This window comes from Globicephala melas, chromosome 6 (genome assembly GCF_963455315.2).
Source record: "Globicephala melas chromosome 6, mGloMel1.2, whole genome shotgun sequence".
Taxonomy (NCBI): domain Eukaryota; kingdom Metazoa; phylum Chordata; class Mammalia; order Artiodactyla; family Delphinidae; genus Globicephala; species Globicephala melas.
In genome coordinates this window covers 4,703,202-4,727,199 of record NC_083319.1, presented here as the reverse complement: position 1 = coordinate 4,727,199, position 23,998 = coordinate 4,703,202, and the positions used below count along the sequence as shown (strand labels likewise).

Genomic DNA, 23,998 nt, shown 5'->3' with positions numbered 1-23,998 from the left:
TGGGTTGGCCAAAAAGTTCATTTAGATGTTACAGAAAAACCCAAATGAACCTTCTGGCCAACCCAATAAAAATCTGTCGAAAGTCTAAAAGAGTTCTTTCAGTAACTATAAAACAAAAATTCTAAGTGAAAACAGAGTGTCACAATTCAATAGCAGAACATAAAATAATGATGCACATTATATAACTAATGGCTTCTTGGATTTGTTAAACTATGGTGGCAATGCAGACCTCACAGGGTCTTTTAAAGTAAGTCGTGTAAATCAAGTGCACGGTACGGTGACCGCATGCACCAGGAAGGTGCATGTAAGCAGTACCAGGCTCAGATCTCCGACTCAGGAGAGCTCTTGAGCGTCCTACCCTGTGGCTGGAACGCAGATGTAAAGCAGATGGCCTTGCTGCTATTTCTGCCAATTCTACTGCACCTGAACTTGCTGTTTAATCCAATCCCTAGATCACAAAAACAGTTCTGAGAAGGGGCTATTAGTCTTGATTTCTCAGAGGAAACCAAGTGCCTTAATCACTGATTCCATCTCCATAAGGGAAACTGGGCTGAAGAACCAAAAAAAAAGAGGCTGGGGAGGGGGGAAGCCCAAGGACAAATACGTTAAGTTGGATTGCAAACTCCAAATGATAAACTGGAAGTTTTTCTATTCTGTTCTGTCGGTCTCTTTTTGTCACACTGGCTTCCCAGAGTGAAGATAATAACGTCTATACCGCAGCTAGACATCAGTGGTCTTCAAATCTGCGTGACGGTGACTCTGGGGCTCACAGAGACTTCCTCGGGGGGGATGTGAGCACTTTTTCTGGGAATCAATTTCCAAACCTCAGCTTCCAAACCCCAGTCCCCTATGTCCTCCTGGGGCTTTTCTGCCCTTCCACTCCATCCTTCACAACCACCACAACTCTCACCTGTCCCAAATCTGACCACAGGGCGCACGGCTAGGCGAGGTAAACATGCCTGGGTGTCAAATAGAGGGGGTGGTAAACAGAGGGGTGCCCATGAAGGCTCCTGCAATCAGGGCATCTAAGAGACACAGCTCTATAAACATTTTACTCTTCTGGTTTGAACATTATCAAAATTCAACTGTGTGAAAGTAATTGTTAATACGTTACTCAACTGACAAGATATCGTTCGTTAATACTCAGATCCTTACGGTCACAGGAAAAATAATTTTTTAAAGAACTCTTTGAGGTAACTATAGATTCATAGGAAGTTATCAAAACAGCAGAGGTTCCACGCACCCTTCACACAGTTTCCCCAAATAGTTATGAAAACCAATTCTTTAAACTTTCAAATTTACATGTAAATTTTTTGTGGCAGAAAAGCCTAATAGTCATATTAACAGAAAGGCTTTTAATTATGAAAATATATAAACTACCCCCACTGAATTTTATCCTAAACAGTATAAATGGCAATTCAATTTTAAAGAGCAGAAAGAATAACACTGCTCTCTATTCCACTGGATATACTTAAGAGTGGCATAATGGATTTATTTTTAATAGCTTTATTTATTTATTTTTATTTATTTATTTATTTTTTTGCGGTACGCGGGCCTCTCACTGCTGTGGCCTCTCCTGCCGTGGAGCACAGGCTCTGGACGCGCAGGCTCAGCGGCCATGGCTCACGGGCCCAGCCGCTCCGCGGCATGTGGGATCCTCCCAGACCGAGGCACGAACCCGTGTCCCCTGCATCGGCAGGTGGACTCTCAACCACTGCGCCACCAGGGAAGCCCAATAGCTTTATTTTAAAATGTCAAATATTTACAATACATTAGAAACAAAATCTTTATCAACACTTAACGATGAAAAATTTTCAATAGAAACTTAAAAACGGAGGATACACAGCTTTCAAACATTCTTTCAAGGGGGTACACAAACAACGAAGGTTGAAGACCACAGATCTAGGTAAGAGCTGAATGAGAAAGACTGTATTTGAGCGCCCTCTGGTGGAACTAACCAAAACAAGGGAAAAACCTACTGAGTTGGCACCTCTCCTGAGATAAAACAATGACTCTGTTAAATACAGAAATTAGGGAAACTGAGTTATTACACCTAATGAGACAGGCAGCAAATATATGCTTTATCCAGCTGTGATTCACCAAATTAAGCTGTACTATTTGTCGACTACAGATGTAAACTTGCCCCTCCTTCTAGAGGAGTATCTAGGGATGGACGAGCTCTGATGCCACTCACCCCTCAAGGGAAACAGCAAGCAGTGCTGCTCTAAGTGCCAAGACAGAAATGAAGATCCAAGCACTTTCCTGCAAATTCCCCCTCTCTCTGGCTTGCTAGGCTAAGAGCCACATTTACTGAGTGTTTACTAAGTGCTAACCAATCTTCTAGCACTTTACATATATGGGTTTACATGTCTTCTTAACAATTCTACGATGTAGATACAATTTTTTTTAAAGGTCATCTTGAGAGTACACTACGGATACCTACCTGGGTCTTGGGCTAAGAAAGGGTGAGCGGTTTAGGCATTATAAAAGCTCCCAGGAAGAAGCAGCTGGAGGACATAACAACCAGGGGGAAGAGGCTCATTATTGTTTGTAGCCTCGAAATCATTTCCACTTTGATGAAAAATAAAAACAAAACCTCAACCCGGTATCAGTCATGATGAGCAAACTCTGGACTTCTCTGGTCCTTTAGAATGTACCTACCATCAGGGTCCTCAAATGTCCCAGGATGAAGAGGCTGTACTTGGCTCGTGTGATGGTGACATTCAATCTCTGCAAACTTGCCAGAAACCTAAGCAATAGAAGGAAAAAAAAAAGTTACTTCTTTCTTCAGAATAACTCGGCATGTCGGTGTAGGTGAGACACTGGCGTTTCAGACAGCTTTTCTTGGGCTCCTGCTTTAAGGTCATGGTGCAGGACCTGGCACAGAAGCAATTCCCATTAAGGACAGCAAACAAACAAGATGCCCAGTGCTTTCCTTCAAAGTGATGCATCTGTCTGTTGATTTCCTATTTTGACTTGGATGAGATATTGGAAATTTTAATGGTATGATTTTTAAGCCTTAAAAGATCCTAAAAATATGGTAGTAGATCAATTATGATAGTAGATCAATTATGACACATACCATGGAGAAGAACATGCCCCTGCAAAATATACTGGATTCAATAATCTGTTTCACTCTCATCAAGTGAAAAAACAGATTCACACTGTGACATGGGTTAATACACAAGGTACCAAGAGAAGCAGACCTAACAGTGGATCAACTTCACAACTTAAAAAAGAAACCTTCACGGTATTACTCAATTTTTTATATAAGAAAATAGAGCAAATGATGGTATTCTCTAACAGTGATTAAAAAGATCTAACTCTGGATCATAAACAAGCAAAGAATCAATAATGACAGTTACCCACCCAATTGAACCTTGCATGGCATTTGCTCTGACACATGTAACAATAACACAATCTTTCTGACGACCCTGGAAGCCATCCACGGTATCTACTTCTGCTGGCCTATTTACAAAGAGAGAAACATATTTACTGAAAAAAGATAATTATTAAATATACATATTTATACAGTAGTATTTCTTACTTTTTTAATGCTATCTTTTTAAACTGGAATAGAATTCACGTAACACAAAATTCACCATTTTAAAGTACACCATTTGGTGGTGTTGAGTCCATTCACTATGGTGTGCAGCCATCACCGCTATCTAATTTCATAGCATGTCCATCACCCAGGAGAGAAGCCCTGTGCCTGTCAGCCATCAGCCTCCATCTCCCCCTCCCCAGGCCCTGGCAACCACTGATCTACTGTCTGTCTCTATGGACTTTTCTATATGGGAAATTTCATATAAATGGAATCATAAAACATGGGACCTTTTGTGTTGGGCTTCCTTCACCTAGCATAACGTTTTCAAGGTTCATCCGTGTCATAGACTGTTAACTGTACCTCACTCCTTCCACGACTGACTATTCGCTTGTACAGATACACTATTTTTTACCTATGTACCATTTTTGGACATTTGGGTTGTTTCCACTTTTTGACTATCATGAATAATGTCGCTACGAACATTCATGTACAAGCTTTTGTGTGAACCCTTTCTCAATTCTTTCAGGTATGTACCTAGGAGTGGAACTGCTGGGTCACGTGGTAATTCTATGTTCAACTTTAGGAGGAAATGCCAAACTGTTTTCTACAGTTTCTCACCAGCAATGTGTAAGTAATCCAATTTCTCCACATCCTTGCCGAAACTTGTTTTGTTTTTGTGATGACGGTCATCTTGGTGGGTGCGAAATAGCTCCTCATTGTGGTTTGATTTGCATCTCCCTAATGACAAATGATGTGGAACAGCTTTTCATGTGCCTATTGGATTTTTGTTCATCTTCTTTTGAGAAATGCTATTCACATCCTTTGCCCACTTAAAAAGTTAGACTATCATTTTATTAAGTTGTATGAGTTCTTTATATATTCTGGATATGACTTGTCAGATAAATATTTTTCAAGTATTTTCTCCCACGGTGTGTGTTTGTCTTTTCACTCTTTTGATAGTGTGTCCTTTGAAACACATAAGTTTTTAATTTTTACGAAGGCCGATTTACTTCTCCTTTGGTTACTTGTGCTTGGGTATCATATCTAAGAATCTGTTGCCTAATCTGAGGTCATATAAATTTACCTTTGTTTCCTTATAAGTTTTATAATTTTGTCTCTTAGACTCGGGGCTCTAATTCATTTTCAGTTAATTATTGTACACAGTGTGAGACAGGGGTCTAAATTCATTCTTTTGCATGTGGATATCCAGTTATTCCAGCACCATTTGTTGAAAACTACTCTTTCCCCAACGAATAGGCTTGGCGCCCTTGTTGAAAATCAACTGGCCATAAACGTATGGGTTTATTTCTGGAACCTCACTTCTATTGTATTGGTCTATAGGTCTACCCTTGTGACAGTACCAGTGTTGATAGCTTTGTAGTAAATTTTGAAAGAGGGAAGTGCGAGCCCTCCAACATTGTTCTCTGCCAAGCTATTTAGGGTCTCTTGCACTTCCATGTGAATTTTAGAATAAGCTTGTCCACTTCTGTAGAAAGAGGTCGTTGGAATTTTGGCAGAGATAACAATGAATCTGCAGCCCAACCTGGGGAATGGCGCCATCTTAACAATATTAAGTCCTTCCGATCCAGGAACGTGAAATGTCTTTACATTTACCTAGTTCTTTAAATTCTTTCAGCAACGTTTTGTCCTTCTGTGTATGAGCTCACACTTCTTTGGTTACATTTAGTCCTAAGTATTTTGTTCTTCATGATGCTATTGTAAATGGAATTTAAAAACTTTTCCTTTTCAGATTTCTCTATAGTGTACAGAAATACAACTGATTTTTGTATACTGATCTTGTACCCTACAACTCTGCTGAACTTGTTTATAAGGACCAGTAGTTTCCATAGATTTTTTTAGGGTTTTCTATATGTAAGAGTATGCCATTTGTTTTTTGTTGTTGTTGGTTTTGTGTTTTTGGAATTTTTTTTGGCCACACGGCGTGCAGGATCTTAGTTCCCTGACCAGGGATCAAACCCATGCCCCCTGCGGTGGAAGCATGGAGTCTTAACCACTGGACCGCCAGGCAAGTCCCAGATCACGCCACTTGTGAAGAGACACTTTGACTTCTTCTTTTCCATTATGGATGCCATTTATTTCCTTTTCTTGCTTAATTGCTCTGCACAGAACGTCTAATACAGTGCTGCACAGAAGCAGTGAGAGTAGGCATCCTTCCTGATCACAGGGGGAAAGCTTTCAATCTTAGCATCAAGTATGATGTTTTAGCTGTGGGCTTTTCATAGATGCTCTTTATTAGGTTGAGGAAGTTCCCTTCTATTCCTAGTTTGTTGAGTATCTTTATCATGAAAGGTTGCTGCATTCAGTCCAATGTCTTTTCCACATTTATTCGGATGATCATCGTGTGGGGTTTCCCCCTTTAATATGGTATATATCACACTGACTTTCATATGTTGAACCAACCTTGCATTCCTGAGATAAATTCCACTTGACTGTGGTAAACAATCCTTTTAATATGCTGTTGAGCTCAGCTGCCATTATTTTGTTGAGAATTTCTGCATCCATATTCATAAAGGATATTGGTCCATAGTTTTCTTTTCTGGTGATGTCTCCATGGCTTTGGTATCAGGGTAATATTGGCCCCATAAAATGAGTTAGAAAGTCTTCCCTTCTATTTTTTGGAAGCATTTGCAAAGGACTGGTGTTAATTCTTAGTGTCTGACAGAATTCACCAGTGAAGTCTGGTCCTGTGTTTTTCTCTGTTGGAAAGTGATTACTAACTCAATCTCTTTACATTTAATAGGTCTATCCAAAGTTTCTGTTTTTTTCTAGAGTCAATTTTGGTACTTTGTGTGTTTCTAGGTGCAGAAACTTTTGAGTTAATGCATTTCCAATATTTAATTTTTAATTTTACTGTTGAGGTATAAAGGAGACAAAAACAAGATCTTCATCCTATACATGAAGGCACTAAAAGGGTTAAATAATTTATTCTAAGTGAAATGTGAATACATGATTCTCAGTAGAGTTAGAATTCAGATAACAAGTCACCCAACTAAAGGGAAAGGCCTGAAGAATTTCTCAGTCACTTCCATTGTCAAGTGTAACAGTGATGACATTTGAACTGGCAGGAGGCACTCCATCTGCAGGGGCTACAAGTGTAACCACACTCCCTCCCAGCACAAGTCTATGGAGCCAGGGTCCTAGTCTCCTTGTTCTATACTACCAGGGTCTAAGACCACTCCCTAGAGTTAAGTTTCCTTTTCTTCTTTCCTTCTATCCCCTCTTTCTTCATTTTAATTCAACAGAAAAAGTGGAAATATCTGTAAAAATAGAGATGCCTCACCCTTTTCTATCAAACTCTTTGTCCAAATCCTTCTGAATCATCATCTTCTGAGCCTTGTAATGGGTTATTATGCCAACGTTTCGGTAAGTAAAATCCCTTTTTTTGTCTTTCATAAGTTTAACTAGTTCCATTACCAGTTTTATTTCTTGAACATTTACATATGAGCTAAATAAGACAAAAACAAAAAATACAACACATCAAAACTAATAGCAGTCCAATCGCTAAGTTAAGTTCCACTTTGTTTTCCACTACAGTAACGGGTACACAGGTAGGTTTCATCTTTATTCAGTCAGCAGTGATTCAAAGAGGCTGTTATAATGACCATTAATATTGTACATATGGATAAATATAAAAATAACTGCCCAGTGAAACACGAAGTTGTATGAGAGAAAAGAGGTTGGGGTTAAGTGACGTTAAGGCACCAGTTTCTTCACTTATTAAAACAGGGATAGCCACAGTGAGAACGGAAGTATTCATAATAATAATGAAGGTATGACTAATGAACAGCCAACACTAAGGATTTACTATCTTCCCAACACTGAGAAAAGTGCTTCCGATGTACTACCTTCCTGCATTCCCCACCACAGGCCACGCAGATCATGCACCACATGACCGAGAGGATGGCAGCCACACAGACTAAATGTGACCCAGCCCCCAGAGATGAACAAACACGGGGCCCTACAGCAGGATCACGTCCCTCTGTCCTTGCTGGCTTCATCCTGCACTCCCAACTCATCTCCCGAACTACAATGCGTTCCCTCATCACCATACCAAATGCAACACGTGTGCACACTGGAGGATGCCCTGCACTCGCACCTTTATTCCTGAGGCTACCTTATCTGTCTCACCCTAAAGGCTTAAATACTCACTATTCTAATTTCAAGACTTACTATACAGACAACCCAGTCAGCTAGCTTTCTTTTCCATACCTGTAATCTTTATTTGGTCACCTCTCAGGCCAACACTCTTCTCATGACCATCCATCCCCATAATACTTATGTGGTAAACTCTCAATCCTCTGCTCCATTCCAACAGACCCCACTACAACCTCCACAATCCCTCTGGAACAGCAACCCCCCAGCCAACTGCTCCGTATTTCTAACTTCTTCACTGAGGGGCCCCTCCCTCCACCACTATTAACTAATATCTTATTCTCACGGAGGACACCACTTGCTCTGCAGCTCTCTCCTGATGCAGAGGTGGAATTTCTATTTCTTCATACGTCATGATACAGGGGTGGCATTTCTATCTGTGCTAACAAATGCAGCCTCCGGGCTCCTCCTCTATTCTCTCACAAGAAGCCCTGGCTCCTCTGAGGTGCTTCCTAATTAGGAACCACTGCTCCTTTTTGCTGTCATCCACAAACCACCTGATTCACAATCCAACATGCTGAAAGCATTGTCCACCCTCTGCCTCACACCTTGATTCAACTGTATCTGTACTTATCCGTCACAACACTTAACTCAACCGGAATCATTAATCACCACGGTGATGGCCTGGTTAATGTCTGTCTCCCCTGTTAGACCACAGCAGCGTTGCGCTGGGGCCACGTCTGTTTTACTCACAGCTGTGATCTCAGCATGGATCTACTGAAGTGCTGACCGCATGTTAGGTAACATAACCCCCATTACCCAGTTAAGAAAAAAAAAATCAAGACTGAAATATATAAATACATCAGTAATTTATGATTGAAAAGGTGAAGTTATCAACCCAGCTAAAAGAAAATGATTGTGCACTGGCACTAGGCAGAGAGATTTATATGGAAAATATTTTGAATTTAAATATAAACAAAAACAATATAAAAATTCTGGGACCATCAGTGGGGACTGAAGAAAAAGGAGGACGTACTCATTATCCCGCTTTTCTGAACCATCTCCAACATCAAACACGAGGTAGGGCTGAAATGGCCAGTCAGATGAGCACCGAATGGCCTCTGTGATTCTACAAAAGAGCAGCCACCACTTAGAATGCAAGTCAAATTACAAGAGAAAACGTTTTAGAATTATTATTACCATTTGTTCTTTCTGGGGAAGAGAGCAAGGGAAAGTAAGAGGACAAGAAGGACCTTCTTTTTAAATAAAATTAAATACTTTTAAATAACACATTTCAGTGAAAGGTAGCAAGTGAATTTCATTTCTATTCTAGTACTAGGGAGAATGACCCATGTAATTAAAATATAACAATCATGATTGGAAAGTTACTCATACTACAGTAAGTGAAAAAAGCAAGCTACAGAATACTATGTAGAGCATGGTGTGCTTTTTTCCCCCCCCAAAAGAGAAAAAGTAAAAAAAGATGTGCATAGTACAAGGACTGGAAGTAGATGTAACAAAATGTTACCAGTGATTACTTCTGGGTAGCATAAATAGGGGTTGGGTTTTTCCCTTTCTTTTCGTTTATCTGCATTTGCTACAATCAATAGGACTTTTATAATTAAAATTATTAAACCTTTATGTTTTTAATAACAAGACCTAAAAGCACAACAAAAGAGCTATTCTTCCTGAGCAGCCAAACCTACAAATAAAACAGGTGAACATGCAATGAACAGAACTCACCTATTTGTTTTCAAGTTCCTGTTATAAACGTAATTAGAAGGGAAGAGACATATGTCTGGGTGCATCCTGTACTGAACGGTGAGCTGTAAGACAGGCAGCCTGCCAATCACGTTGTGCTCCACGTTCTCTTCCAGAAGTTTGTAGAAGCGGGCCATCATCGACTGGTCATAGCCATACTCCTGGGCCTTCTGAAAGGAGGAAAACAAAGCAATAATCTCCAAGAATTCATTTGTACTTTTCCCACTATTAAAAAAACAATCGCCGAGCTCTAAAATGTATTAGAGGTATTGCCAACAACCAAAGATTCAGAGAAAGAAGATGTTTCCAACTCCAGCCCTAGAAAAGCCAAGCAGCTTGACTACAAAAGTTAAGGTATTTTCTCCTTATTTAGAAAACCCACATACTGCTTATGAACGAGATGTGATCTTGTGAATGACCACAACTGTCGCTATTTTGGTGCTAACAGGGGTCACCTGAAAGAATCGATGATAAAAGCAGCAAAGAACTGTAACACAGATTTTAACAATTATTTCTGGGCTATGCTCTCACAACTAGAAATAATGAATGTCATTGTAAATAAGCCTCTGAAAGACCAATTTCTTCATCCATCCATCATATACTCAGCAGCTAAAACTTGGGGTGCTGAGAGTCTACAGTGAATAAGATCAAGTGTCACAGAACTTGCATTCTAGTGGAGGAGACAGGCAACTAAGTTGATTTCATAAATCCAAGAAAGGGTTACAAACCTGTGATCTGAAATACAGTGACTTAATTGACAAACGAAGAAAACTGTCTTAATGTTATCACGGTCGTGCCTTGGGATATGCTTTTCAATGGTAGCATCATATCAAGATTCAAAAAGTATTATATCTTAAATAATCTAGAAGCAAAAAATGTGCTCTGGAAAACCCACTAAGATGATGCAATCTTTATAAGTGATGTTGACAATATGAGCATTGAAGATGTACGTGCAAAGTTTTAATAAACCTGTTTCACAAACTATCAGAGTGGAGAAAATAGGCATTACTTCTTATTTGTATTATTCATATATGTGATTATTTGCATATGTGATATTAAATAGGTTTGTATAATTAAAGAGAATATTTTTAGTAGACACTTGGCAATTTCATCTATACCCCCCCAAAGTTTATCTATTCAAGTTATAGCTAAAAAAACCTCATTTACTTCACTCTGGGGAAAAAGAAAATAGTTTATATGAGGTAACACAACTACTTCCAGAAAAAAAACTAGTCCATCCTACAAAATGATGGAGATTTTAATGTTTTGACATGAACATATATTCCTGATCTATGTACTGACTGGAAAAAAGGTAATTTGGTACAGACTGATTCTGCCACCTTTAAACAAGGTCAAAACCTACATACATATGCACAAATTTATACATTCCCTATAACCATCTGACATTCTGAATTTAGTAACTTATTTACTGTCTGTTACCTTCTAGAATGTCAGCTTCATGAGGGCAGGGATTTTTGTCTGTTTTCATCACTGTCATGACACCAGAACTTAAAAACAGTGCCTGAATTAGCCTGGCACTCAATGAACACAGACTGAAAAAAAAGTCAACACGCACATGCCCACAAACAGTTCAAATACTCACTAAACTGTTCATAGTAATTATCCCTAGGATTAGAAAGGCATGTTGAGAAAATTAACTTTGTAATTATTTTCTGAAATTTTCTCAATAAGCCTCTATTTATTTTTGCAACAATAAAAGTCCAAATGGATTTTTCTCACTTCTGCTGTTTTTAATCAATCACCAAAGTAGACAGTAAAGTTGAGGCCTATCGACAACCCTTTTCACTAACCACAGGCTAAGGCCCTTCAGGAAGTTAAATGAGTAGGTTTCTGAAATACCGCATTATTCAAAGAATGCAGGGCACAGCTGGCTCCTCCTAGTTGTCCACAAGCAGAGCCCCCTGCAGCAGCTCTGCCCTATGGACGAGGTTTTCACTCAGGGACGCGGGCGCTCCTAGGCTACTCCCTTGAACAGTCACGCACGAGTGTTCAGATGTCAAAGAACTGCACTATCATTTTGATGATTCCAAAGTCAAAGAACAGTAGTAACAAAAACAACTTGCTTTCTTTCCATAACGTAACAGAAATGCTGTGAAAATGGTCTGTTCTCTGGGACTGTTTATGCAGCCACTACTCTCGATTTGTACAAATAATCTATGTATCAGTACAATGCTCAAATTTCATTAAATTTCAAAACCATCATCTAGACCTATGAAGATTACCCAAAACATCTGAATCCTGATTCTGCTGTGCATTTCTAGGAGCCATCTTTAGTGAGATTTAAGAAGCAAAGTGAAGGGGACCACAACTTTGGTGCTCATCTTCCCACAAGCACAGCCCACAACCTCTTTCCTTTCACCACCTTCCCTTTCAGAGGATGTGAGGGACACTGGCATTTTCCTGCACTGTAGGATACAGAATCCTAAAATTGAAAACGTTACTGTAAGAATAATTTCTCTTGATACTGTTTTCCTCAAATTTGCACATATTTAAATATACATCAGGAGGTTGGATGCTTTCCCTTGCTTTTAAAGTTTTTATTTTATTATTGTTTTGGTGTTTATGTTACTAAAATGAATCAGATACAGCCCTTAGAACAGCTGCACACTGCCTTTCCCAAAGGAACAGCTCACTGCACATGGGACATCCTCCTCCTAAACTTCTGGTCTGTGACACTCACACTGCTCCTGTCACATACGCATAAGCACATTATGAAAAGAGGAACATTTCCGGAGACCTTTACTATGAAGGCTCTCAACAGTGGTTCTCTTTTCTCAGCCATTCCCTGTTTTTCCCTGCAAATAAGAGATGATGATCCAAGAAAGACTGCCCCACCGCCCAAAACAAAAAAACCCCAAACAAGCCCCTTCCACTTTAAAGCAACACGAATGTGAAAAAACGTACCACAGAAATGACTGTGGGAGGGAGCTGCTTAGGATCTCCTACGAGGATGAGCTTGTTGCAACGATGGATGAGCGGAGTAAGAGTTTCAACTTCACAAGACTGTCCGGCCTTGGTAAGAGTACAGAATGGAGACATAATCAGAATTATCTCTATTACTTATTTATCTATATACAGTCTATCCAATTCATAAGAGTCCTAACCATTCAGAAACATACACTTTCTCCTTCTGCACCAAAGATCAAAAATAAGAACTTTCTTTGGTTAGAAAACAAAACAACAAAAACATTCTAAACGCCGAAGGGGGGGAAAACCCCACACACGTTTTGAAGTCAGCCACCACTCAGGTGCCACTACCACTTGGGAAGCAGCCATAAGCTAGAAGGGCCATGTCACGTCCCCGGTTTGTCTTCTTTGTTCCTGCTGGGCACATGCCTGAGGGGACTGCGTGTCTGTGTGTCCCCCCCCATCCCACCCTCTTCCTTCTTCCTCAGTAGGCTGCTTCAGTTGCAAGACTCAAGCTTCTTTTCAATTCAATGGCATTTTCTTCAATTATTTCATCACTTCCATCTTTTCTATTCCTTCGTTTTGGTGAATACTGGATCTTGGATCTCCTGGATGGGTTCTCTGTACCTCGTTTTCCATCTCTTTTGTCTTCTGGCTCTACATCCTGGCAAATAGTAGGTACCCAATAAATGTTTGCTCAATGAATGAAGTAGGAATAAAGATATTAGCTGAAAATATGGTGGCTCAGAGCTGTCCAGAGTTATATTAAAAATGCTTCAAAAGGTAACCGGAGATATCCCAAGCAGGAGCTACAATAATCCTTAGGAGGGATTTTATGAAGAACAATCAGGAATCCCTAAGACTACAGTCCCACTACTGAAAAAGCAATTTTCATCGTGGTGGGTCACTAGCAGCATATTTCAACATAAGAGAATACACACGTAATGGCAGGTCAAAATCAGATGCAAAGACCACTCTGTCAACATCTCGGCAGCCACTCTTCATCTAAGACTTACTCCTTACTCCTAGGCAAAGCTGTATGGCCAACTGCTTACTGACCTCATCAACAATGACGCAACTAAAGGGGACACCCCCTTGCCCACGGAAAGCAGCCTCGAGCAGCAAACCACCACTCGTGCTCAGTGTGCAGCAGATGATGTGGGACTCTAAGATGATGGTGTTCTGTGTCTTTTGTGGGCGTCCTTGAACCTAAGAGAATAAAAGTTAATCAACATTCAGTGGTATATAAATTCCTAACTACACTTATTATGTGGCAGAATAATGTCTAGTAAAAGGTAGGAACCTCAAACCTAGAAAACAGCAGATACATTCAAGATAATCAGAAGCCACCAGAAAGAACACTTTGCAGTGGAGTCTAATCTCAGAACATGATTTAATAAGCACATTAAGAAAAATGTATTCAGGGTTTAATTTGGACGAAGTGGATTACAATTCTTACAGCCTGATGTATGAGGGAAGGTATCAGAATAAGCAAAGATTAAGTAATTCTACTGAGTTGTGAAGCAATTATCTGAGTAAAACCAGGATTGTGAAGCAATTATCTGAGTAAAACCAGGATCAGAACTAAGCCTGAACATACCCTTTTCTGTTAGTTTTTAAGTACATATATTGTTCTCTCTTTTATAAGGGCTAGTACCAACAAAAACGCCTGTGAAACTGACAAGCATTCTACTTCCACAGTAGAATCCTACAACCTTGGTCCAGACTATAATGGAATAAACTGTGATGGAGACTGACAGTATGAATGACACCTCACAACGCATATCATTCAGTGTTCAAATTAATAAACTAGTACTCTCATCAGAGATTCAGTTAGCCTATTTCCCCTCCGGAAAAAGCTGTCGTGAATCATCCCTGAACATATGATAGATTCAACCATGGATGCCACGGCGTGTGTGTGAGAAGAGGCTGGTGACTGTGGCCTTCTGGTGCTCACATGTTAACTGTCACATACGTCTCCTCTCAGCCATCTAATGAGTAAAACTGCCAAGTACAATTAATTTTATGGCTCACAGAACAACGTGATCAGTGGCAAAAACCATAATACTGGTAAACATGGAATTCATCCTTAAACGTGGGAAGATTAATTTTGGGCTCAGCTTAAAGTTACAATAAAAAGCTTTCCACATAATTTTTAATAAACAAACTGCTAGTGGAAATATGCATTAAGTTCAATTATACTTATTTAGCCACACAGAGAAGGTCAATAATACATTCAAGAGAAAAACCTCAGCTCAAAAATACAAATACCATTACCGGTTGAGTAATGGTCTCTTTTACCGGTTGAGTAACCGGTCTCTTTCCCTGACCCCAATTCATTTCATTAAGGGCTGCATTCTGGTGACGGGGTACACACCTGGCTCATCCTAGCTTTGACCAATCTAAATGTTAGTTGATATTTTTATATCCAAAGAATACTGAGAAAAGTTATACATATTATAGAAGGATTTTTGTGATCAAAAACAAGTAAAAGGAGTATATGCTTTCAGCCAAAAACTGAGAAAAAAGGTGCTTGTATTTCTTGGGCCATATCCCAGCCACTGTCACTCTACCTGAATTCAGACATGTAATTTTTTTTTCCTGTATTTTCAAATATTTATTTATTTATTTGGCTACGCTGGGTCTTAGTTGTGGCATGTGGGATCTTCCCTGCAGCGTGTGGGATCTTTAGTTGCAGCATGAGGGATCTTTTAGTTGTGGCATGTGGGCTCTTAGTTGCAGCACACGGGATCTAGTTCCCTGACCAGGGATCACACCCACACCCCCTGCAATGGAAGCACAGAGTCCTAACCACTGGACAGCCAGGGAATTCCCCCAAATTTTTAAATGTAATTGAGAAAAGACCACAGGTTGTCTGAACTATTTCATAAGTTAAAAAAAAGAAAAAGTAATACCAGGAAAATGCTACAGGTGAACTACTTACCTCTTTAACTTTAGAAGCAAGCTCCTGCCTTTCTTTTGAAACTCTGGCAATTTTTTCATCTAATTCTTGCCTCTGGAAAAAATCAGAATGCCATCATTAAAATTAAATTAAGCATTTTAAAATGCTTTCCAATGGACTGCCTCACATTTCAAAAGGGTGAGCCAGTACTTTACCAATGAAAAACTGATTCACCCAGTGTGTTTTCTCTATACCAGTCTTCCTGTATTGCTGTGTGTCAGAGTGCTGCCCTGGCATCCATTTTGTTTGGCCAAGCAGCCTGCAGAGACCCCAAACTAACTCTAGGTCCCTTCACACACACGCACGCCCTAGACGGCAGCCTGTGGAGTCACCAGCCCACCAGCCAACATAAGCTCTTGTGATCAACAGTCTCCCCTGCTATCCAGTGCCTTCCCCTTATATGCCCTTTAGATAAGACCCTCCAAGCAACTTACCAAAACCCTGCTCTTTCGCTTAAAATTGGCCAATCCAGCCCTAGCCTGGGAACCCCAAAGTACTCCACCCATGGACTCTGATAATGACATGTGCGCCAGGGCCTGCCTCTCTCTGTCTGCACTCTCCCTTGACCTGCCTGTCACGCCCCACAAGGCATGCCTTATACCTTCTTCAAGACCTGTGAAAATAAACTTCTCTATTTGGATTTCGATTTCTCTTGTGGTCTGTTTTTAAACATCAGCTCATTATAAAGCAACCCAACAACCAGCACCCCGTGTTTCAATTAGTAGGTGTTAATTTGATAAATTCTTTTTTTTTTTGTGGCCACACTGTGCGGCATGAGGGATCCCTAGTTCCCTGAGCAGGGATCGAACCTGAGCTCCCTTCAGTGTTAAGTGCAGATTCTTAACCACTGGACCACCAGGGAAGTCCCAATAAATTCTTAATACTGTGTATGATTCAGTTCTGTTCAGGGTACTGCAGGTACGCTCTTTCTGCTTAAGCAGGCCAACCCTTGGGGCATCACTTATGTGTTACCTACTCTGCCTTCATGCCATTAACAGTGGCGTTCAGTGGCTAAAACAGACTCCACATGGCCTGCAAAGTCTAAAATATTTACTATCTTGTTCTTTTAAAAAAAGTTTAACCCCTAATGTAAGGCATACCATTTCTGTGTACATTTTGTGTGTGTGTGTGTGCAGTACGCGGGCCTCTCACTGTTGTGGCCTCTCCCGTTGCAGAGCACAGGCTCCGGACGCGCAGGCTCAGCGGCCATGGCTCACGGGCCCAGCCGCTCCACGGCATGTGGGATCTTCCCGGACTGGGGCACGAATCCGTGTCCCCTGCATCGGCAGGTGGACTCTCAACCACTGCGCCACCAGGGAAGCCCTGTGTACATTTTTATACACTAATTATGCTATTCCACAATGAAAGAATTGCATCAAATACTCACCAACTAGTTTATCTACGAGCTATTAAAAAACACTGATCAAGAAATGTTTAGATACCTGTAGTTCCCTTCCACCTCGGCATAAAGCACGCTGGCGGGAAAGTTCATCTAGTTGATGATCTAGAAATTCCTTTCTTCTATGCATCTCCTGAATATGAGAAGGTAATTCTTTTTCTTTAAAAAAAATAAATAAATAAAATAAAAGATAAACAACTGCTCATTCTAACAAATATATACATATGCATACACAATGAGAAGAAAAACTAGCTTCCAAAACTAGACTACTTCTAGGGTCTCCAAATTACCTTTAATGCCCACGCCATTTTCTACCATACAAAAAGAAACAGAAATCAATTAATATATACCTTTATTCAGTACTTACTCATTCTGTGGTTAACTTGGCTGTCCAAACTGAATTTTAGGACCTCAGCATTAATAGACTTTTCTGGACCTAGACGTAGTAAATTTATATCTCCACAGTTTCCTGTTGATAAAAGTCACACTTAGAGATTAATAAGAACACTGTCAATTTCTGTACATAATAACTATTTCTAAGCAAATATATTAACAGTCAGAGAAAGGAGCTAACATGAACTATTAATCAACCAAATACCTGGAACTGCACTAGAGGTCCCACAAACATTCTTTTAGATTTGCTTCATAAGAATCCTACAAGGCAAGGACTTATTTCCACCTAATAAAAGCTACTGAGGTTGCATCAACAGTACACTGCAGAGCTGAGATTCTACTACACGAATGCTTCTCAAACTACGTTCTATACATCACTCCATGGTAAAATGTATTTGGGAAATGGCGAGTGAAAATAAAACAAATTTCTTGACCATAGGATATTTCAAAGATGAAGACTTTTATCTATTAATACATGTCTGAATTCCCCAAACAGAATCTTACGCGACCATCATATGCTTTCTGCAGGATACTGAGAACCAAGGTTTTGAAACTGCTTCACATCACAATGCCACTCCAGGATCTAAGGGACACAAGAAGCTGGAAATTCTGGAATATGGTAATTCCAAAAACTGTCAGCATCATTTAACTGGTTTATTAACCACATTTTAATTTTAGGTTAGCACATTTCAGGTATTATTTAATCTAAAAATCTCCCACTGCTTCACTGAACTAAACTATAGCAATCATGCAGCGTTTATTAGCACTTATCCCAATCTGACACATCACATACTTGTTTGCTAACTCCTTCCACTGAATCCAGGTCCCATAAGAACCAGGTTGTGTTTTGGTCACTGCCTAGAACAGCAGCTGGCATGTAAGTACAATAAACATATGTTCAATGAATAAATGAGCTCATTATACAGTTGTCTACACATATTTTTGTTCCTAGTTTAGCTCATTCTTCTAAAATTTGAAGCCATCTTCTCTGACCAACATTTACTTGAAGGTTTCAAAATTGCTAACCTGTGTTTCTACCAGAAAGGTGGATGAGATTTATACCCACTATAAGCACCTAAAAATGCTCCAGAAATTAAAACAGACATCCTTTAAAATGCAGGGTGAGCTCAGAAGAATGTAAGAGAAATTCCTAGGGGCCAAAAACAAAGAGAAAGGTGAAAACCAGAGGTGAAAGCCCCTGAGCTGCTGTGGCTTCCCTGGAGGGAACAGGCTGCGGGCTGGTCACTCTCTAGGTGCTTAGGTGTTTGTTTTTTAATTTACATACAATAAAATGCAGAGATTTAAAAATCCTTAGTTCTACGGAGTCTGACAAATATCTACATCAGCAAAACTACCATTCCAATCAACATATCGAAATTTTATAATGGGGGCTTGGATTTTAAAGCCCACTAGAAAGTAAGAGGGCATGGAAGAGGTGGAGGGATGAAAAAGACATGAATCTATCTTGGCCTGGGCTTAGCTGGGAGAAAAACAAACTCTCTTCTAGGACTTTCCAACTATAGGCCCATGCCACATGTGGACTAAAGAGTCTAAATACATAATACAGAGAATGACAAAGGTGACCCAACCAAAATACAGCTGAGGTTTTTAAAATGAGAATACAGTGAACAATGTTATACCAATATATTTGAAAACCTAAGGTGAAGTGGAAATTTTTCTTGAATAATATGAATTAGCAAAACTCACTCAAATGTAGAAAACTTGAATAAACCAACAATTAAAGACATTCAGCAGACAGAAACTTATCCATCTGTCAAAAAATAGACAAAAAACAAACAAACAAGAAGTCCCCCCCAAAAACAACACTAAAAACAAATTAACCTTCAAGTAACAGGTAATTCTCTGTCTTATATGAAACATTCCAAATAAATGTCTGTATAACTTCATTTTTAAAGTCTGTATAACTTCAATACTAAAACCAAAGATATGACAAAGAAAAATTACAGGCTGGCCTCATTTAAAAAAATCAATAGCAGGGCTTCCCCGGTGGCGCAGTGGTTGAGAGTCCACCTGCCAATGCAGGGGACACAGGTTCGTGCCCCGGTCCGGGAAGATCCCACATGCCGCGGAGCGGCTGGGCCCGTGAGCCATGGCCGCTGAGCCTGCGCGTCCGGAGCCTGTGCTCTGCAACGGGAGAGGCCACAACAGTGAGAGGCCCGTGTACCGCAAAAAAAAAAAAAAAAAAAAAAAAAAAATCAATAGCAATCCAGCAATGTGTTAAAAAATAATAGTACACAACCAAGCTGACCTTATTCTAGGAATCAAAGATATTTTCACATTAGAAAAGCATTGTAGGGAATTCCCTGGCAGTCCAGTGGTTGGGACTCGGCACTTTCACTGCCGTGGGCCTGGGTTCAAACCCTGGTCGGGGAACTAAGATCCCTTAAGCCTCGGGGTACGGCCAAAAAGAAAAAAAAGAAAGAAAGAAAAAAATAAAAGAAAAGCGGAATTCCCTGGTTAGGGCTCTGTGCTTCCATTGCTGTGCGGTTGGGGGGAGGGGGGATATGAATGAAAAAAAAACTGCATGCAATAAAATTCAACACCCATTCATTAAAAAAACTCTAATTAGACGGGGACTTTTTTAACCTGATAAAAGGGTATATACCAAACCCCAGAAACAAACATCACACTTAATGGTGAGATGTCCAAGGTATTTCCTTAAAGGACACCCAGGACCACTGGACATAGTGAAAAGAAGCAAAAATGAAAGTACTGCAAATGAAGAAAAAAGCTGTCTTTACTGACAAGAGACTTCATTTTCTCTCTAACAAAAAAATTTAAAAATCCAACCTAGACACGACACTTGTGCCACCTTCGTCCCAGCCTTCTTGTGTTGTCAACCCACACCTGAAAAAGTGCTTATTAACCCTCCCTCAGGGAAAGGAAAGTGAAAACCGCGCGGGAACTGTTCTCGGTTGTATAATTTGATACAACCACTTTGGAGCAGAACCGGGCCCCATCTAGAGGCTGCACAAATCCTTCAACCCAGCATTTTCATTTCTAGGTATATATACACTAGACCAGTGTTTTTATAAACTCTTTTGACCGTGATCTATAGTATGAGGTACACTTCACACTGAAAGCCAGTACACTCATACCTCACCAATAAAACAGGTTTCACAAAACAATACTTACCCCTCACTACCTACACTCTAATCTTTTCTGTTCTCTTCTATTCTATCTTATCTTGTTTAAGTATGCTGGTTCTGATCTCCCTAAACTGATTTCACAATCCACTAAACTAGTCACAAGCCACAGTGTGAAAGCACTGCCCTAGCAGCCTGTATGAATACTCAGGAGACGTGAGTAAGGACACAGTACTCCAGTGTGCTCCCTTCAGCTGCTGTACAGCACAACACAATACAACTCAGTCACTGCAGTAAACGTTTTCATCCTGCACTGGAGAAACAGGCACAAGTACAGGAATAAAGTTTGAAATAACAAAAAAAAAAAAAAAGGAAGAGAACTTACACTGCTATCAATGGATAACGAATAAACCGTGCACTCATATGATGAAATGCCCTATAGCCGCTGACATGAATGACTGCATCCATCTACAGCGAGACATAAGGTCACAGCTCTCACAAACATAATGGGGAGTAGAAAAGCTGCAGTTGACAATGAATTTTAAGTTTTAAAAGCAAATGAATTCTACATGTAGCTAATACATATGCAATAAAGGAAACACGTGTGTGATCCCTCCGAATAAAGACGACACATCCCAGCTGCTCTTGCAGCTGGTGTGGCCATGGGACTAAGTTCTGGCCAAAAGGAAATAAGCAGAGGTGCTACTGGCAGCGTCTCAGAACTTTTCTTAAAGCACAGCTAGTATATCTGTCCCCTTTTCCTTGCACTTGCTAGATGTGACTACTGGTGCTGGAGCAGCCATTTCTGACCATGAGGTGAACTAAGGAGTGGGGGGGTCACACGTAGTGGAGCAACAAGGTAGAAAGACCCTAGGTCTCTGAAGACTCGGAAGCAGAGTCATCAGGCCAGTATCGTCCCTCAACTGTCCATCTCTGGGCTTCTGAGTAAGAAGGAAATAAACTTCTATCATAGTTAAGCCACTGTACTTGAGTGTCTATTATTTGCAGCCCAACTGAATCTTAACTGATTTAGGTCACTGCCAGGTAACCTCAAGGAAAATAAAATTTGGTTAGGGAAGACAAGATACATGTGCTTAAAAGAGCAGCCCGACCCAGAGCCACAACCACGCCACTCAGGATGGCTGGTGTGAGAGCAGGTGTTAAGGTTAAGTGCACAGAAATGACTTCACACATTCGCTCAAGCATCCCGAATCCTCGGTGGCAATGCTCTTCAATCTGTCAACTGTGCTGAAAAGACTTATCCCTGTGGTATACTTTATATCTCAACTCCTCAGCTTCTCCACCTATAAAATGTAGATAGGTTATTTACTGCGTGGCTCAGAGGATTACTCTGAGAGTACTGACACATACTGAGCACTCGGTAACCATAAGTGATGACTGCTCTAGCTTTTGCGTCACTAAACATCTACTAAGTCCCAACTGAGTGCCAGGCACTGTTCCAGGCACTGGGGTTACTACAGTGAACACATTTTTAAAAGCCCTTGCCTTGGTGGAGCTCGTTATATTCTAGCTATACTGAACCATCCATGGTTCTCTGGCTTCTGGTCCTTTTTATTTACAGTAAGTTCCACGAGAGTCCTCTCCCCACTTCACGGCCTCATTGCTCTTCCAAGTTTCATCTTAGATATCATTTCCTCTAAAAGTCTTCCCGAACCCTTACACAACTGAATCAAGGGCTGCTCTAAGGTGTTTCAAACTACCCACATTTTACTCCTATTATAGAGCTTCTACCTTTACAGCCCACTGATCCATCCACTTCCTGTCTCTTTGAGGGTTTCACTGTTGAAACCTCAGTACATAGCACAGGGCCTGGCACAGAATAAATGCTCCAAAACATTCATTAAACAAACCAGTAAGTACACATAGGCCACAGCCTCAAGTAGAAAAAATTACCAGAACTGGCTTGCTCTTTGTCATTCAAGGTTACCCACACTAAACATTGAAAACAAATTAAAAGCCCACATAAGTATCATACCCAAAGGATTCTTCTTGTCTTTACACTTCCCTTTGAATTGAAGGATAATTTTTTTCATAAGTTCATCAACAGCTGCATTGGAAGGCGCACACACAAGGACACGGTTTTGTTTGATTTTGGCATTGGAGTTCTCATCTGAAAGTCCCCTCCTCTGGTTCGACAATTTGTACCAAACGAACAAACAAACAAACAAAAAATACTGATGAGCTCTATTATGCAGCGTTATAGTTCTTCTCTACTGCCACATATATTTGACAGTTCCCCTAATAAATAGTTAAAAGTAAATAAAAGCACCTACATCTTACATTGATGTTAAAAAATTACTCTGGCAGGGAATTCCCTGGCAAACGAGTGGTTAGGATGCGGTGCTCTTACTGCCAAGGGCCCAGGTTCGATCCCTGGTCGGGGAACTAAGATCCCGCATGCCGCATGGCGTGCCCCCCCCCCAAAAAATTACTCTGGCATAAAATTTTATCGTAACTTCTCTGAGCCTTACCTTACTATCCACTTATTTTATTCAATGTTCAAAATGTAGCCCAGAAATACATTCAAGATGGTCTCCTGGGATTAGCTGTGACCTATAATGAAGCCTGAAGACCACCATTCTAGCCCTTAGCATTAGTTTCACACAAGATAACATTTTCTGTTCCTTTTCTTTCTTATAATCTTCTCTACCTCTGCTACTGCTTTATCTGATATAGTTCCACACAGTATCAAAAAGATACACAAAAGTGAAGGGAAAAAACGCACTTTAGTACTTATTTACACGTTAGTTAAAGTAAAACAACATACTCAATTAAGGGCACAGATGCCCTCGCGCACACTCTACCTCTGTCAGCAGGCGGTACAGGAGGCCCACAATGGTTTTCGATTTTCCTGTCCCGGGTGGTCCATGAATCAGACAGATCTTGGCTACTGCTGGGGAGTGTCTCACCATGGCATATGCAGTTTCTATTGCTTTCTTTTGGTCTTCATTGAAATCTTTTAGGTGGGCAATCTATACAAAAGACATTAGTGAGAATGAGTGGTTCTTCCTGTGAAGGCACAGGAGAGCAAGAGAGTGGAAGGCATCTGTTTGAATCTGCTGACCTTTGTCAGACAGAAGCTTTGGTGATGATCAGGCAAGACCCCAAAATGACCCTTAATCTAAGAACCACTTTCACTACTGGAAAGAGCTACTGATGAGTGTCTACAGGCCTCAGTCCACCTACAACTACAACAACTATATTTTTACTTGTGATTCTTATAAAGCTGATCACAATAAATTGTTTTGCACTTTTCTTCTTTTTATTCTGTGGTTCTTCCCATTTTAGTCAATTCTCTCTTTAGACAGTAAAAACATTCCAAGATTTCCTTTCCTAACACAAGTGATACAGTCGAAAAAGCGTGGATTTTGGGTCAGATTTGAGTCTACACCTCAGTTTCACTCAAAAGCTAGGTCTCTAAACTCCTAACCTCTCTGGGCTTCAGCCTTTGTCAATCATTAAATCTGGGATTCCTTAGAGGGTGAGAACTGTAGTGGAATAACTGAGGATGGAAAGGAGACGTGACCCATGAGCCCCCCCCCCCCCAAGCAAACTGGGGGCTGGCGAATAAGCCAGAACTACAAACAGTCCTGATTGCTTTGAGCCCTGCCCACCCCTGGCAAACCGGGGGCCTGCGAAGAAGCATTGAGTGCTTTGGACACTGATCCATGAGGTGTCCTCAGTATAATCAGAGTGGTGGGAACGCAAGGAGATGCCCTTGTGCTAGTTCAGTATAATCAGAATAATGGTGGGAACTCTGTGCTGCT

General features: G+C 40.5%; 1 protein-coding gene across 5 annotated transcripts in view; it reads right to left on the bottom strand.

The window, feature by feature from the left end:
* The window catches only part of SETX (senataxin), an 81,397-nt gene that overhangs the window by 5,217 nt on the left and 52,182 nt on the right, over positions 1-23,998 (bottom strand). For 3 of the 5 annotated variants that reach the window (XM_030838476.2, XM_060300253.1, XM_060300252.1), the window contains 12 exons: positions 23,036-23,203; positions 22,207-22,357; positions 17,078-17,179; positions 16,754-16,869; positions 15,294-15,365; positions 13,409-13,558; positions 12,347-12,454; positions 9,404-9,591; positions 8,697-8,789; positions 6,849-7,013; positions 3,370-3,468; positions 2,662-2,749 (listed from right to left, as the gene is read on the bottom strand). In XM_030838476.2, coding sequence (XP_030694336.1) covers positions 2,662-2,749; positions 3,370-3,468; positions 6,849-7,013; positions 8,697-8,789; positions 9,404-9,591; positions 12,347-12,454; positions 13,409-13,558; positions 15,294-15,365; positions 16,754-16,869; positions 17,078-17,179; positions 22,207-22,357; positions 23,036-23,203 — 1,500 coding nt within the window. The other 2 variants (XM_030838477.2, XM_060300255.1) reach the window with 2 other exon arrangements.